Consider the following 18415-nt stretch of genomic DNA (forward strand, 5'->3'; position numbering starts at 1 on the left):
CTGCCCGCGCTCCGAGCGGGCCGTAACCAGCAAAATTAAAAAAACAAAAATCAAAACGCTCTTCGCGGAACGGTCGCCGCCGTCGCACACGTGGCTAAAATTTGTGATTTCTTTTTCTCGAATATTATACGTTAGTATACTCCACTAGCATTACAGTCCACTTCCAATGAGCCTATAGTCTCCATCTACCGACCCGAGAGATAAGGTTTTCCGGAGAGACTACGGGCTCGACGGCAAGACCAGGGTACGGCGGGCGTTGAGGCCATGCCCTCCGCCAGTAACACGCCTTCACGGGAGTCTCTGGCGGACCCGGACTTGAGTATGGACTCACCGGAGTTTGAGATTAGCTGCATGGAACGAACTCGTTCGTCTGTCGTGGCCTAGTTGAGGGCCTGAGGCGATGAGACGCGCGGGACACGTGAGTTGCCCTTTAAGTCGATAGCTAACATTAACAATGTCGCAGGATACTGCTACTTGACATAGCCCTTAGAGCTATGGATGATCTAGACATCTTCCGATCCCTCCGGCCGCGTAGGAATTTGGGAACTGGAGAGACGCTGTTCATTTGGCGTCGAGAAGTGACCGTGCCTTACGGCTACGCCATCAATGAGGAGATTTGGTACCCGACTTAGACTCGGTGGCTCAGCGGTGGCAACCGTTAGTCGTGCGGAGCGCGACGGAAAGTGAGCGTGCCTATAGCTCCGGTACTTATCTGGAGAATAGGGAGTGTGCTGTATGCGCACCAGGGGGGCTCACCTAAGGCACTAGCCTTACAGAGAACCGGATGAAGTGGTCCCTGTGCAGGTTCGCTCGCACAAAACTTATGTAGACAAATGTGAGACTGGACTTATACACATAGGTTTTTCAAACCTACCGTGGGCGCCAGTCACTCAGTTAAGTAGTCGATATCACAAAACCGTCCCATAAATATTATGTCCCATACATTCAAATAGCTCATAAGCTGCTTTTTTGAGTGAAAATTAATAAATTACACTATGAAACACGATTTTTGTTTCTGGGTTATCAATATCATAAACTTTGCTTTTGTTATTTAAAGACAAAAAGGGAACATTATATTTCAAATCAAGAGTTCTTTCAACTATAATTCTACAAATTGATGACAAGGAACCTATAAATGCGTGGTTTTGCAAGATTATGTAAATACCACACGTAGTATTGTGACAAGCACAAAATTTGTTACGTACATAATGTTATTATTATTATTATATTACTTATATAAGTTACAAAAGGTTCATTAGATCTAATTTAGCTTTTCCACAAAATTTCCTTATAATAAATCTGCTAATATTATCTACATATAAATTACAGCATCAGGTTGTAAATATTACACATCGGGAAAAGTCGGAAACCACGAAAACTTCCGAACATTGTATCTGCGACTATTAGTTACCGTTTTGTTCATGGAGTGTTAATGATAATTAAATATGAAACTTTATTAGCTTTATCTATCTCTGAATTTCATTTTATATTTTATATTTATATATTGATTAAGGGCGGCTTCAAATTAGATGCTTATAGAAGCACTGCTGTATCACCTATGCTACGGTATCACCGTAGCGCTATTTCTGGTTTAGAAGGGTAAGGGTGCTGGTGAAATTATAGGTACGTGCGACCTGTCAACTTATGTCTCAGAGTGACGGGCGCTGTGGCAGTGCCCCTAAGATATTTGCGATTTAAAGCTCTGAGTGGCACTGCAACTGTTATTGAAAGACGTGTAGCTTGCCATCCGGTGCTCGACTTGTTCATCCCGTTACTTGACATTATAAAATAGCACTGCAGCCGTGTCATTACTAATTATTACACAATATTTAGTAGCACAGTTGCAGCGCCACTGTCACGCCATTCCAGCGATTCTACAAGATTCTAATTTAAAAGCGCCCTAACTGAGGTTAATATTTTTATAACCTATAAACGCTGCAAACAGCATTCGGATATATTCGTGGCTTCCGACTTTTCCCGATATGCAATAAATAATAATATCTACGGCCTAGTTCTTAGGTATAATTAATTTTCAAATGTGGATACTGAAGTTCATTATCCAGTGGCTTATATTTTAACCTAAGTTGTTTTTGTAAGGATAAGATGTTGGTAGGTAATAATATTTGCCCGTAGTTCTATTGGTCAAGAAAAAAAATGCCTGCAGTACTACTAGTTGAGCTATGGTTAATATTACTTGCTCGTAATCCTACTGGTTTATCGCAGACAAAAATATTTACCCTTGTTAAGTTAAACATAGTATAGTTGTTGTTAAGTTAAATATAGTAGCAGTAGAGCTCCAGAAAGAGTTCGTCCAGGGAAGTACTGCCATATCACCTATTTCTAGTATCACTACATCTATTTTATTTTTTTATAATAACGCACACACTCAACATAGCCCCGCACTAGGGAAAACCCTGTGTCGCGGGTACCATGGACACACACATAGAAAACCACAAATTACACCCAAACTCACGAGAGAATTAAATGTAGGCCATACAAATATTTCTCCCGACCCGGGAATCGAACCTGGGACCTCTGCGTGGCAGTTCGGCGTGGTAACCGTTCGGCCACGGAGGCAGTTATTTTATTTTATTTTAGTTATTTATTAAAGTAAGGGTGCTGGTAAAATTATGTAGACATGGGACTTGTCAGCTAATGTCTCAGGGTGATAAGCGCAGTGGCAGCGCCCCTCCGATCTAAAGCTCTCAGTGGAACTGCAACTACCTATGGACAGGCGTGTCGCTTACCAACTGGCACAGGATTTGTTCATCCCGTCACTTGGCGTCGTAAAAAAGAAATAGTTTTTTAGAACAGTTTTTTATAGTTATACCTGGTTTATATAATTATTATTGTTTTTAAGGTTCATACTCTATCTAAATAAAAATGAATGTTTGTAAGTATGTTTATCCCGTATCTCGCACCTTTATTATTTACTCATATTATCTGATTGTGATTAAAGTTTCGTGAGTTGTTAGGCGCACGCTCGCAAAAGTTTCTGGAGTAGTCGAACCATTTTTCAACAGACTCCGTGATCAAATAGTTAGAATTGAATAGAATAGAATAGAATCGTTTATTTCATGGTATCAATGTCACAATATTGCAATTGGAAATACAATGTCAAGGGATAACTATGATCGTCAATAATAAAATTATAATAACAATAATGAATATAAAATAAAGTAGTATAACTACTGCTTGTCGAATAACAATAAAATTAAAATTGTTTAAAAAGAAACTCATCGACACTGTACAATTCGTAACGCTCGGCCTCCGCCCGTACGTCGCTCATAAGTAGCCAAGTTTTGACGCCCATAAACTATTATATCATAAATATATTGAGTGTACATGGTCATTATACTGTATTTCTTAAAATGATTTCTGCACGTCTGACCCTTTTTTATGCCTACTATTGTTCTTAGTGCACGTTTTTGAAGAATAAATACCCTAATCGACTCAGTTGAATTACACCACAGTGTGATGCCATAAGACATCAACGAATGAAAATATGCAAAATACGCCTGCCTCAATACCACATTGGAAACAAGAGGACGCAGTTTCCTCAATGCGTATGCAGCACTTCCAAGTTTCTATATGTGACTTCCAGTTCAAATTTGAGTCTAGCGTTAAACCCAAGAATTTACAGGTGTTACGTAATGGAACAATGGAGGTGATAATTGGCCTTGTTATAGAATTTCTTCCTGAGAACAACATAAGGTTTGACTTCGATTCGTTAAGAATAAGTCCATTCGCAGAGAACCACTCACACAGCTGCTCATACGTGCAGGCTAATTTTTCTTCCAACTCGTTGTAGGTTTTAGCACACACTATAACGGTTGTATCGTCCGCAAATAGAACTACAAGACCCCCTGATATAAAGTATGGCAGATCATTGACGAATGCTAGGAATAGTGTATTACCTAGGGCGGATCCCTGTGGGATGCCAATGGTGACGTCACCAGCCGCTGAACTAGTTGTTGTACCGTTTGTACTGACCTGAACCGTTTGCCGTCTGTTTGATAAAAAAGACTTTAATAGGTTATGGGCGACTCCGTTGACGCCATACACTATAACGCCATACGCTAACTTTTGAATTAATAAATCATTTTCAATTACATCGAACGCCTTTGTTAGGTCACAAATAATGCCTGCAGTTTTATACTTATCATCTATACTGGTAATAATAGAATCTACTATATTTTGTGCTGCAACTACGGTGGATTTACCTTTCCTATAAGCATATTGTCTATCTGATAACATATCGTTCATTTCGAAATGATCCATAATACTTGTTGATATAATAGATTCTATTATTTTTGTATATATTCGGAACTATGGTTATCGGTCTGTGGCTTTCAACATTTTAGTTACCATGCTGGAATGCCACGCAGAGGTTCTGGTTCCGATTCCCGAGCCGGGAGAAATACATTTATTTTGAGCGTGAGTTTGGGTGTAATTTGTGTGTGTCTATGGCAACCGTGATACAGGGTTTCGTCGTCGTTATTACTATTAACCGACTTAAAAAGAGGAGGTTCTCAATTCGAGTGTTTTTTTTTGTATGTATGTTACGCGATAACTCCAAACCGATTTTGATGATTCGTTTTTTGTTGGAAAGAGGGTACCTCAGTAGTAGTACCAATTAAATTTTAAAAAAATATTCCACCTGTAAGGGTGACAAACTAGGGGATGAATGACTTTTGAGGTCGGTTTTTTGTACTCTGTACTAAGATTATTTTAAATAATCATATGTATTAGTTGTTTCTACAAACGTGTCCAAAACCAAGCTTAAAGACGAACTGTATGTTTCTTTCAGAGGCATTGTAGAAAAATTCATAACGCTGTGAGTAAAGCTAGTTAGTAATACACATTTATTTCAGAACTCTGTTTGAAAATTACTAAATATGTATACAATTTTGCAACATACTCGAATTTATTATCCGTGAATCAATATTTAAATTTAACACTTAATATTCGTAGAAATTTTTGAAAGATAGAAATTGACCTGACCTTGACAAAAGGGTTTAACTTAGTTTTAATTTAGTACGAGTTAGAAATTGTTATGTCTGTCATTTCGTTGTTATGGCAATATCGTTTTATCAACTTGTTTGCAGAATTATCAGGAGATCTACTCTCTTTCTTGAAAACGAAGATTATATTAGATTAGATTTAACATTCGATATTTAAACGAAGTTTCGTGAATAACTTTACTCTAATTCTTTTCCGGCCGGACCCAAGAATTTCGTTGTCATTTACAATTTTCGTGAACGACTGGAATGAATGATATTATGTAGGTCTTTTTTTATGTCAACTACGATAAATTACGGTTTTTACTTTAACTTAAAACTAATACAATTGTTTTGCTTTATTTTTAAATTTTACATTACATTACAATTAGCATTTATTGTAATATTCATGCAGAAAATATAAACATACAAATAAAAAAATATTTTTGACGTAATTAGCAGAGACGCTTTAGAATACTCATTGTTATCCGATTTATTTCAAGAGTACCATTTCATGCAAAAGTATAACAATCAAAAATTTCCGTATATTAGAAGCTATATTCTATTGTATTCTTTGTAAACTTATCGTACATAATATTTACAAATAAATATGAAAATGAAAGCATTTGAAGCTCTTGGCGAGATTTCTCGCAATTATTATCTCCTAAAAAAAGCAAAAAATATAATGCAATAAACAGATTTTATTTAATCAACCTCACAATCTTTATTTCCTTGGGTAGAACTTTATTTTGTACAAGTTTTCCAAAATTTGCACTAACACTCTTGTTCTTCGGAAAGCATGTAGAGCTTGAGTTGAAGAAACAGCAAATTCGGAGGCAACCTTCTTTCACCTTGGAGTTCATTTTCTCCCAACTCGAGAACAACAATCGTGAGCTCGTTTCAATAACGCCTTTCTTTTGAAAGTTATAAGGACACTATTTCTTGGTACTACTCTTCAAATAGAAATGTGCATTGTGATATATGTAATAATAAATTGCCGATTGAGTTTGTAATTTCATGCAAACTATAAGTCGAGAATTTCACATTTATACGTAGTTGGTTGCACTGGCGGCGACGATGGTTTTTCCTACGCTCTGAACGTTCTACAGGCAGAGCCTCGATCAACGAAAGCATTGTTACAGTTATTTCGATCAGATTTTTAACAAAATTCACATTTATGAAAATCAAAAAGTAGCACTTTTAGTTTCGTCAATTTGACATTATAATTCTGAAGAATTATCTGTCAAAATCATATTTTCGTTCGGATGAATTAGAGTAAGGTAACGAAAAACTAATCGTCAAACAATTTTCGTTCGAACGAAATTTCGCATTGAAATGGAATTGTGGTAAGAAACATGCGAAACTTCGATCGAAATTTCGTTTTTCGTTGAAAAAGAGTAGACCTCCTGAATCCTGGAACATCCATTGTGTTATTCGAAATGTGTATCTATATGTTTTATTTAAAAAAAATTAAATCAACTTGTCTATTTGTTTTAACATCAACATCTAAAATTTGTCCTTTACCTATAATGAGAAGCAACAATTATTATTGATTCTCATATTTACATTGTTCTTTTTATTTTCCCGACTGTACTGGACTGTAGACTGGCTTTTTAATTGATTGATTTAGTGAATAACCACCAAAGTCTTAAAATCTACATACAAATAATGATATTGCGCTTATTTAAATCTGGTTAAGGTACGGGTTTTCCACCGCCATAGTGTTTCCTAAACTCTTTAAGGTTTCAGCCTTAATGTGATGTTGTATAAGATTGTTTTTTTTCCCCAGGTTTCGAAGGCACCCATGTGATGATCTTTATCGGTTTTGGTTTTCTCATGACGTTCCTCAAGAAGTACTGCTACAGTGCACTTGGCCTGAATTTGCTTCTAGCATCTTTGGTTATCCAATGGGCTATCTTATGCCAAAACATCTTTGAAATGGAAAGTGGTGTCATTGTAATTACGAAGCATTCCTTACTTGGTAAGATAATCTGTTAATGTTTCAATTCATTAATGAGCAGTGATTTTCTACTCTTTTTCTTTTTTTTTTGTCTTTTTGTCCATTGATTATCTGTAAACTATTTTTTCAGTTCTGATTCTGATTTCTGATTTGCATGTCTACTTTCTGACTGGTATTAATTTATGAACAAGATTCTTACGTAAATTTTGTAATTGAAATTTCTGCCCTGAAACTTAACGTTTTCAAAACCAATATCATTTTCATTAAAATTGATATGTGTTTTTCAGAGGCTGACATAATGTCGGCAACTGTGCTGATTACCTTTGGCGCTTTGCTTGGATTTGCCAGCTCTACGCAACTCTTGTTTCTTGCTGTCATTGAGACTGTTATCGGCTGCACTAATTTGTGGCTGGTTACACATGTCCTTCGGGTACGTAAATCCAATCATACAATTTAAAATCATTAAATTTTTTTCTTATTCCAAGAATTTTTTCACGAAATAAAAGCAGTTTTCAATATTTCAGAATGAGCCCAATAAGTTAATGATTTTGTCCAATTCCTTTATATATTTTTTTCATTACCACGTTTTCAAAATCAAGCTTCTTCTAACTTTTTTTTGTTGTGGTCACGTTTATAATATCAGCAAATAAAATAACCAACTTTTCAATTTACGCTTAATCGACTGAAGCGTGAAAATAAATCAGGCCACATTTTGGGACAGTAGCACAGGGTGATGATGCGACAAATAAAAATAAACCGATGATATTTTTTGTTGATTTGTCTTGTTTGTCATAGTTTGCAGGAAAAACACTGATATTATATCATTGATATACGAAAACACCAATAAAAAATAAACGTAAAGATGTTTGACGGGTATAGGCAATCTTATAAGATTTGAATTAATTTTCGATTTCGAAATTGAAAGATTTGAGATTTCGGAATAACATCAACACATTGAGCATAAGTGTTATTCAGAATTACGCTGCACACCACAGTATGCGAACATGTGTGATGTTACTTGATGTATGTTGTATGTTGTCACTTGATGATTATAGGTGGAGTCACATGATGGTGTCACTTTGTATCGAACAATTTCCTTAGATGTTATATACCATTAGTTACATGCAGACTGCAGTCCGTAGTCTACAGCGTTGTTCGGAGGAACTAGAGCTTTTTTCGCTTCAGTGATTCTGGATTTCAAGCTAATGCTTCAATGTATCAATGTTTCTCTAGGTTTCATATTATTGAGTTCGTTTGTATTGTTGGTTTAAATATTGTTATGTTAATATTTTATCTTTTTTCCTTTAGGCGGCAGATGTGGGAGGATCAATCGCTATTCATGCATTTGGTGCATATTTCGGACTTGGAGTGAGCTTCGCCTACAGAGACAAGAAATCCACAACAGAGGCAGCGACTGAGTCAATCTCTACTGCTATGCCTTCATTGAATGGGCCAAAGTATACGTCAGACGTCACCGCTATGATTGGTGAGCTCAATTAATAGTAATATTACAATTGTATATTTTCTCCTTAACAATACCCATCGATACACGGTTGTCAGTTCATAAAATTGAATACGTGTCAAGTTCCCAAATCGTTTTGATGCCCACCAAAATCGTTAGACCTTTACTTCTTTTAAGTAAATGAGAGTTCTACAGAGCTATTTTTCGTTAATTTGAATCTTAACGCGATGTTTGACCTCTAACAATAGCTGATCCAAGTTTTGTCAGAAAATTAAAATGTTTCTTTTATCAATTAAAATTTTTTGTTGTACCGACCAAAAATTGTTTGAATTTATGATAGAAATACCGCATTAAGAGGTACAAGTTTATTTAAAAATTACCTTGTTTAAAATGTGAAACAATTTAAATTGCTCCAAAATATCCGTCAGTAAAAGTAACATACCAGCAATTATGAAACGTGTTTTTTCTCTTTTACAGGTACAATTTTTCTATGGATATACTGGCCAAGTTTCAATTCTGGTCTAACTGAAAGTGACGCAGAGTACACACGGGCTGTAGTTAACACCTATTTGTCATTGGCAGCTGCTACAGTGGGTATAGCCTTGTTCAGCTTTTTAACACTGAATCATTGACAGGCCTATGTAGTAGAGGGACAAATTCTTTTCTTATAATTTTTATGGTTGTTCACCGTGCCTTATTTATTTGTTTTTGTAAAACCTATTGCCATCTTGCGTTGGACAAAAGTGGTAGACATTAATGTGTTTATGTCAACTGTGTAACTTATAAACTAGATATACGTAATACGATAGCTGCGGAAATTCCCGAGACTGCGCGAGAATTCTCCGGAAAACGCGTGACCTATTTTTAGCTCATATTTGGTTTACCTTACGTAATTGATGTAAAGTTCATTATGCTATGTTACAAAAAATTGCTTCCATTCCGTTCCGTGGCTACGTAAATTGAGCTTCAGATATATAGTGCATACATATACCTATTCTTATACACACACATCAAACAATCTTTCATGACAACAGTTAGAACGATGCCATACGATGTTTTACGTCGGCGTTGCGACGTATGATGATGCTGCGCTGTGTTACTTATGAATCCGAAAGATTTGCCATATCCATGGCCAATGTCAGTGCGTACGGCGACGGAACACGTGCTCATCGAACAAGGGGTCAGGAGACGAGGCGGGGAGGAATGCTGCAGTGTATAAGTATGCGGCTTTGCAATGCGACACCTCATTGCTCGTGTGGCACTTTGTATATTTTACAAACGCCGACACAACGTCCGTGTGGCATCGCTTTTATCATCGTCCCAGTGAGCGGATGTTAGGTTAATATTTGGTCAATTTTATCAATTATGACATCACAAATGCTTTGTCATATCTAATGTTTTCACGTGGTAGTAGCATGCAAAGAAATGTATCATGATAGCATATTATTATATTAGTAACTCTGTGTTCAATATTATTCTGTATAATGATTTCAGGTAACAAGCTTTGTGATATCTTCTCTTGTCAGCCACGCCAAATTTGACATGGTGCACGTTCAGAACTCCACCCTGGCTGGTGGAGTCGCTGTAGGTTCTATCTGTAATCTACACATCGGTGCTGGAGGTGCTCTTGCTGTTGGCATTGGGGCCGGTATCTTAAGTGTTTTAGGGTATCACTATTTGACGGTGAGTGGCACTGCATTTTACGCGAATCTGCAATAAAGATGATTAATAAATAATCTATTGTCACTGATATAAATATAGTTAGATAGTAGCAGTAGTGCTCCTTGTGAAAGAGCTCGTCCAGGAAAGTACTGCCACTTTATTTTTACCACCATGCTGTAGTGCGAGCATTACTGCGTTCCAATCTTGAAGGATGAAGGTGCTGATGAAATTACAGGCACAGGGGATTTGTATAAGTTCTGAGTGACACTGCGACTTCTATGGACTGGCGTATTGCTTACCACCAGCCGCACGACTTGTTTGTCCCGTCACGTGGAATCATAAAAGACAGAAAGAAAGATAAATTAACAAATATCAACGGACACGAATTACTCGTATACTATAAATTGACGTCAGTGAACAATGCAGCGTGGAACTTTCATTCATAAGTTTTTATAAACAGTAACAAACCATCTCGGTTTTTCAATTTCTCCTATAGATCCATGTTGTACCAATCCATCTCATGGCACACTGCCATGGTATAAATTTTCGTTCGTGCAATATGGATGGATTTATGTTTGTGTAAAAGCTTGTCTCTTGGTAGGCTCTGTTTTTGTAGTTTTACAGTTTGTTGCACAGAAAGAAAACTGTGCCGCCAACTGTTTTCTTTCTGTGCAGAATCCGCTTGGGTGCTTTCTTTCTGTGGAGAAACTTCCACCGTTTGTACATATTTCTCCATAAAAACAGCATTAGTAACTTTTGTGTTACGACAACCAATGGATGTTCAATATTAAACGTTCTTTAAATATAATGGTCACCAACTATAAACTATCTTTTAGTTAATAAAAGCAAAACTTCCGAGACTATGTTACTTTATGAAACTATAAAGTGAATGGACTTTTGTGCCATTACCACTGTAATACTAACGCTTTTACGGTTCGGGTGGATCGTCTTATTTTTACCCAATTGAATACCAAAAAAATAAACTTTTCCTTGAATTTTATTTGTGAAAAATCTAGTATCAATACCTCCCGCTAACGGTAAAGGAAAACATCGTTATGAAACCTGCTTATTGAAGATGATTCACAACCGTTGCAGAACATGTATAGTTCCCAACCCGCGTTGCGCTAAAGTGTCGGTTTGTAGCCCTCTTAGGGGACGGGTCTGCCCAGTAGTGGGATATATTTATAGTGCGTTAACGAATATTTTTTTTTATAATATCAAGTGACGGGACCATAGAGTATATAACCAGAAACAGAGACGAAAGAAGGGTCATCCGTCTCTGGCAACTCATCAGTCCTGTGATTTCACCAGCACCCTTACCTTTCAAAAACGGAACACAGTAATGCTGGCATTACTGCTTGATGGCAGAAATAGGCAAGGTGGCAGTACTTCCCTGGACGAACTCTTTTACAAGGAGCTCTAATGCTACTAAAATGAATGATGATGATGAAGGCATTTATTACTATTATTACAGCCGAAGATAGCCAAACATTGTGGAGTTCTAGACACTTGTGGAGTAAACAATCTGCATGGCATGCCAGGAATCTACTCTGGCATACTTTCGATAATTTTTGCTATGCTAGCCAGAGAGGACACGTATGGCAAAGAACTGGGGACTATTTTCCCAGCTATGGTCGGGGTGAGTTTTTATGTTTTGTTAATGAAACTGATACGGAGTACAGTACATTTTTTTCTAAATATCTCTATGCAAACTTCGTGATTCGGATGTCGTCGAATTTATATCAGGTTCCCTTTGTACTTGGTCCAGATCGGACGCACTCAATCGCCTTAGAAGTAGCTACTATTCTTTATTTTGGTTATATGTTTTTGAATGCCAGATAATAAGACATTAGGAGACGTAAATTGTGAAAGCTATAAGGCATTAAGAATAGAAATGAGAACACGGAGGTCGGGACGGGGTAAATCGGGCACAAGATCGCCGAGAGTGGAAGAAGAGGGAAGAGGCCTCCAACCAAGATTGGACAACAAAATGGCCGCCATGATGATGATGAAATATAGAAAATAATAAGCTAACTATGGTCTCGTGCCTAGGTAGCAGGCAACGTTTTTTCTTTAGATAGCTCTTGACGGAAGTAGCTGCACAATTTTTTTTAGTTTCTGTTAGTGTAAAAGCAGCAAGAACTCTCTTTCATAATAATAAACATCCATTATCTCTAGACGGGGCTGGTAGCTGTAAAAGTATCTAACTGGGTGACGAAATATTTAAGATTTCTCATAAATGGCGCTACGGCTAAAACATCTGGCACGGTATGCTGGAAGACGTCGGTTCGAGTCCGGCCGGACCGAAGGATTTTTTCTAAGTGTACGATCTTTGTATTAATAATTAATCCATTATTTTAACTACTCTACCAGGACCATCCAAGATCTGCAAATGTACAGGGATTGTACCAATTCGCCGCTTTAGTAATCACCATTGTACTGGCTTTTGTAGGTGGAGCTATAGCAGGTAATTCCTCTTTTTTATCTAAAATCAAGGACGTAGCTTTAATACCATCGCCTAATAAATTATGGAAGGTAGACTGTTGTTTTAAAATGTGATGATTTTAGAACAATAATCTACCTTACACGTTATCACCTATCAAAATTTACATAAAATATATCGTTACGTCAGTCTGCTTAATAACTAGTATATCGGAACCTTCAGTAAAAAAGGGAATACCCTTAGAATAATAACGCATAGAAACCTAGTCCGCACACGCTAAGTGAGGTAAATTGAAGCGCTCCCAATGGGCGTACACGAGCGGGCGGGCCTTCAGTGCTCAAGGCCAACTTGCACTGTGAACAGCTCCAGAATATTAGCTAAAAATGACGAAATGTGCGGTAAATGAGTGTAAAAATACGTCAGACAAACATAAAATAGATACTAACATCACATTCCACAAGGAAGTAACGCGTTTCAACTTGTATTTTTATATAAATATTCACTAAAACCGAAAATTAACCTACTACTAAAACTAGCCTAAATGAATTTGATTTTTGCCTCACTTGTGACAGTTCGTTTGATATGAAACTATCATTCTATGCGTTATTATTCTAAGTAGAGACCAAAAACCATACTTTTGTTGATTATTGGTTGTTCGCATTTATTATTATTACTTTTTATGATTTTGTTTCATAGGTATTGGTTAAACATTCAGTCATTTTTTTTATATTTTCTAAAGTATATAAGTATATAAGTATTTTCGATTTGCGTCCTTGTTTATGAGTGCTTAGAGGTAATAAACATGACTTATATTAAAAAACTCAAGACATAATATGACTTATTCCCTTAACTGCGACAGTTTTATGGTTATAACAATACTTATGGCACTAACTACATTGATAAAAGATATAAAATCATTAAAGGAATAAAACGACAACTTTTCTGTTAACTATTAACCAATAGCAACACGGTATAGTCGCGGATATAACCAATCCTGTCCATTGGAACATACCGAATGCTTTTTTTTACGTTTGTGTACACTGTGGAATAAGGCAATAGTCGCGATTAGTAATACTTTTATCCCCGTCATTATGGAACAAGGAAAAGTGTCTTTATATAAAAATATATCTGTAGTTATTGGTTAAACCTGTACTATTGTATGTATACATGTATTACTTTGAGTTGAGAGCACTTGTACCTTTAAACTAATAAAAAATGCCAGATAACTCAAATTACGCCTCTAGAAACAGTGAGTTATGCCCTATGCAATAAAAAACCGACGTTATAAGACTGCTAGAGAGATGTCCTTTTGGTATGTTATGTAATTGGACACGTTGAAGCCAATGGTTTATTGCACCACGCAAACAAATGGTCATAACTCTTCTTATTCCGTTTTTCACTGAAGGCATGGATATATTTGGCGTTTTGAAGGGCGCGCTTTGGTAATGCGCGTTTTAAGAACCAAGAGATCCGATTACATAGACACACAAATACGCGTTGTCAGACTTTGGTTAGAACGCGCGTTGAGCGGACATCAACAGTGCGCTTCGAGGTACGTGCGCCGCCATATTATTGTACAGTCTATATCCTTAGATACCTGACTATATATACTATGTCTATTTGATATTGATTTAATCAATATGAAAAAAAAAGTGATAACAAACTTAACCTGTAACCTGTGACTTGTAAAATTAATTTTGGTATGACTTCCTTAATGCATCATTAGTGAACAGGATTGGACAGGCGCCCGGGTTTTAATTGGGTAATACCCATTAATGCCCTAAATCGAGGGCAAAAACTATTTACTACTAAATATTTGTTGTAAGTCGATTTTCGTTCAAATTTAATGATATTATCACAAAATGTTTACCGTTTTCTGATCTAGACTATTCAATTTGCATGTCTATTGATTTGGTTTACTTGAACATCTAATCGTAATGTGTGTTTTTCGTAATGCGATTCCACATGATTGCAAGGTAGGTACTCGTATTATGAGGAGTTGTTTCTTTTTCATCTAAAAAAGATTTTTTAAGTCAAAATTTGGAATAAGTATGGAATTTATTCCCTATTACGTATCCGCCCTTTCTGGTCACGATTTGGGCAGAAATGGATTAAAACCCGCTTCTTTGGAAAAAAATCTCGTGTAAAACCCAGGCGGTTGATTAGGTTACCCCGTTCCTTTTAGTGAATCACGTTTAAAGAAATTAAAAAAAAATGGATATTTAATTCATTACATTATATAAATACAAATTTACACCAAAAAGCTGGAATTCCTTTACAGTTTTTTGTTGAATGCGATATAAAACACTCAGAAGCAAAAGGTCGGCTAAGGTGTCAGTTATCTTAGGGCATCGACTGTATCGGGCGCTTGGGGGTAGAGTGGACGCATGTTGATCGAAATGGAGTACGATCATTCGATACTGATCTATTTGTTGATGAAATCCAAATCACTTCCACATCCATCACCAGACTGACCTAATGCACACGCCCTACTAACGGTCGTCGAAAGCCCAACGCCTAATGTGTACAGCTATAGCTCTATGTAGACCTACTTAACGATGAAGAAAAAAAAAATTAAATGCATGTTGAATAAGGTTCACTAACCTTTGTAAAAACGAGTGAAGCCTCGATCCGCAGTGAGACATCTAATGGGTTGATGTAGTTGTAGTTGTTGACTACCAATGAGTTCTGTAACTGACTCATTCCTTTCATTTCCTTCGTTCGCGTCAACACATGAGTAAAGAAACGGGACAGAGAGAGAGCTTCATACAACCGCGTTATGATATGTATATTGGCGGTTTCGTCGTATACAGAGAGAAACCTGTTTAAACCGGCTCGGCCAGCGTTTAAGCTCAGGGCCCAAGGTGTACAACGTCGTGAGTCTTTTTTCTATGAAGTAGAGAATAATAGTGTTTTAATTAAAAAGGTGTAAATATGGTTTACTGTCTGTTATTTTCACTCATGTGGCTTCTGTTCTTTTATACACGCTAATATTTCGAGTAATTTCGATCTAATTACCTCCTAACCGTAAAGTTTTAAGTGACAATAGACGTTAGGGGATAAATGTAACAGATTGCTTAAATTATTCATAGTATAAGAATATGGAAATGAGGGAAAGGTCTAATCGGGTTTGTACACAGATTGAGACGTCCTTTAAAGGTCTATGTCCAACTGTCAAACTCGAAAGTTAACCTCACTGTAAGAGTGACATAGTAAAACTTATACATTTCGAAATCCTTTTGTTTGTTTTCAGGTTACCTGTCGAAAATACCAAAGGCATTCAAAAAACTAAATGACGATGAGAAATACAACGACGAAGTAGACTGGGAATTGCCTGCTGATGTTTAAATTATTTTATATTTGTTTTCTTATAGTTTTAATAATTAATTCCCTTCAATCGACCTTGCGCCGTTTTATACAGTCTGCTGCGTGAAGGTGAGTCAAAATGACGGAGTATCTTAATGAATCCAGTCGAATTTCATACCAAATAAATGTACCTAAATTGTACTATGCTAGAAAAAATTGTTCCCTTATCAAAACGAAGTTACAGCAATATCAAAGGTTCAATATGTATGGGGTTTTTTTTTTTTTTTGTAAAAACTTATTGTTTCAACTAATTACTCTAACGGAAAGTCGAACTCGACCATTTGATTAGTATCTGAGAAATAAATCTACTCCTGCGTCGGTCTCATCATGGAGCTGGTCAATGCCTTGATTTGTTGTCTAATCAGTTTATTGTGAGACAACCCGTAACAAAATTATTCTTCTTCATACAGCAAACGTCTTCACAACTCTAGGCTCTTTAATGTACTGGAAAGGCTGTAAAGGCTAACATATTTAATTTTGGGTCATCGCCATGTTTTTTTCTGTTATTGATAACACGAACATTGATAAGTTTCTATGATTTACATATAAATTCGTACAACTTTAACTGGGAGGATGGAACGAAGTATAGAAATGTTTAAATTACCTTATTATTTCGAATCTAAAAAGATGATATCTGTTTCATTCACGTCGCCGTCAACGTTAAGTATTAAATCTGAGCGGAGGAGCTTTACTTACGTAAACTTCAAATGGAGTAAATAAAAATAAAACCCAAATATTTCATTGAGGGCGCTAGTTGCGAAGATATCAATTTGGGAAATGAATTTTTCTAAATTGATTCTGACCTGGGTGTTCTGAGATTACTCCAGAGTGAGTTCTGTTGCTCTGGTCCTCTTAGGACAAGGCGTCCTCTCAGGACAAGGCGTTCCCTTGTTTGAGACCAGGTCATTCGTTGTCTGGCACATATATGAAAACAAAATACACGATCGTAGAGGTCGTTACACATCAAAAATCTGCAACAAAATCAAGTACAATAAATCCGGAATTTCAGAGGGAGGTATTATCTACTATATATGTATCCATTGATGCTTAGGTAAATGTTTACCTGTTCCGATTTCTAGTAATTATATAAACATAACCAATTTGTCATTTACATAAGTAACAAATAATAAACATTTCATCGCAGAGTGTAGCAATCAATCACAATGAGAAAAAGATGTTTAGTCTAGTGTCTTTTTTTATTAATTATATTTTTGTTTTTAATAACATGAACAGAGTCAATGGCAATTATAAATAACATGTATTTTATATTTGTTTTCAGTACGAAAGTAGTTCTCATAATAATTTAAAAACATTGATTGTTATTATCAAAATAATATATGAAATCACATTTAGAATAATAAGCATAAGAGATAAGATCTGAGTATAATTATTTAGTGCATGCTACGGTGTACAACACGACTAGGTCGCGTCACAACTATTCCTGCACTATATAAAGGTGAATCTTCAAGGAATAGGAGTAAACGACATGCTACTTCAACGGTAAAGCGGCGTCTATTGCGTTCGATCGAAACAAATAATAATAATAATTCGCTAGTAGGCGCTGTGCGAATTATTTTGCGCGAAATCTGTTTAAATATAAAAATATTGATAATGATTAATTTAGTAATTGTATTCCTTTTAACTTTAATAAATACATAAATTCTATATTATAGCAGGTATTTTGTTTGAGTAATTACTTGAGACGTGACGAATCAGATACGCTTTTTTACCAGTGTTTCTTGCGAAAACCCGTACCTAATTCGTCCCCTAATGGACTTACCAAATACGGCTTTTTAATCGCTTAAACTTATGTGGTAGCTGGAAAGGCGTATTTATTTTGTCACTTCGGAGGACGTACTTTCGGTATGTCAGTTGTTTAGACCCTTAGAAAAGGGTACCGAACTCGTCTCTCCTTGGGGGACGTACTGTATACGGGAAGTCATATACGCACCCGAGTCGCGGTACTCCAAAATATTCGATAATTTTTGTTCGACCCATTGCTGGTCATGCCCGCAAAATTGATCTTTATGTTTATAATTTTAGAGGTTTTTCAACAATTCACATCACACTCGGCAACTGAAAATTATTATTATTGTCTTGTTCGTTCTCCCGAGAACATTTGTTCGATAGAGCATTCGTGATCGGGAGGGACAAGTGCAAATGAACGAATCGTTTGACCCGATCGCCCCGGATCATTACAATTGATTTATCAATACAGGTCTATTCTACGGTGACAAACACAGCATAGTACAAGTTAGAGTGTTCGCACACGAGGTTTTTTCCCTCGCAGATGCGCTTTAACGAATTTTAAACGAGGTTCTGTCGTAACCAGGAAACCTTTGCACATGTTCAGAAATTCAGTAGCGACATAAACGCGCGTTCATGAAATGCCGTGTGGATAGGTTCTTACAAAAATTCTCTTCCGCGGCGTCACAAAACGTCGTCGGTACAAAAAGGTAGCGATTATGGCCTGGGTGGCAATTATGTCCTGCGCGGGTGTTCCACGGGGAATTTAATGGTCA

General features: G+C 36.6%; 1 protein-coding gene across 1 annotated transcript; it reads left to right on the forward strand.

Moving 5' to 3' along the window:
- Window positions 1-264: 264 nt before the first annotated feature.
- Window positions 265-17523, forward strand: LOC113239404 (ammonium transporter Rh type B-B). The gene is made up of 9 exons (XM_026476404.1): window positions 265-364; window positions 6790-6981; window positions 7248-7390; window positions 8269-8446; window positions 8900-9012; window positions 9917-10105; window positions 11559-11723; window positions 12458-12551; window positions 15781-17523. Exons 1-9 carry the CDS (start codon window positions 265-267, stop codon window positions 15873-15875), a joined length of 1269 nt encoding a protein of 422 aa, XP_026332189.1. The 3' UTR covers window positions 15876-17523.
- The last annotated feature ends 892 nt before the right edge of the window (window positions 17524-18415 follow it).

Source organism: Hyposmocoma kahamanoa, unplaced genomic scaffold, assembly GCF_003589595.1.
Source record: "Hyposmocoma kahamanoa isolate Upper Pololo Valley unplaced genomic scaffold, ASM358959v1 114, whole genome shotgun sequence".
NCBI lineage: Eukaryota > Metazoa > Arthropoda > Insecta > Lepidoptera > Cosmopterigidae > Hyposmocoma > Hyposmocoma kahamanoa.

Excerpts from the sequence above, each read along its gene's own strand:
- LOC113239404 (XM_026476404.1), top strand. The coding sequence starts at position 265 with ATGCCCTCCGCCAGTAACACGCCTTCACGGGAGTCTCTGGCGGACCCG. Across the intron at positions 9,013-9,916 it reads TGTCATTGGCAGCTGCTACA|GTAACAAGCTTTGTGATATC; the intron begins GTGGGTATAGCC and ends TAATGATTTCAG. Across the intron at positions 11,724-12,457 it reads TTTTCCCAGCTATGGTCGGG|GACCATCCAAGATCTGCAAA; the intron begins GTGAGTTTTTAT and ends CTACTCTACCAG.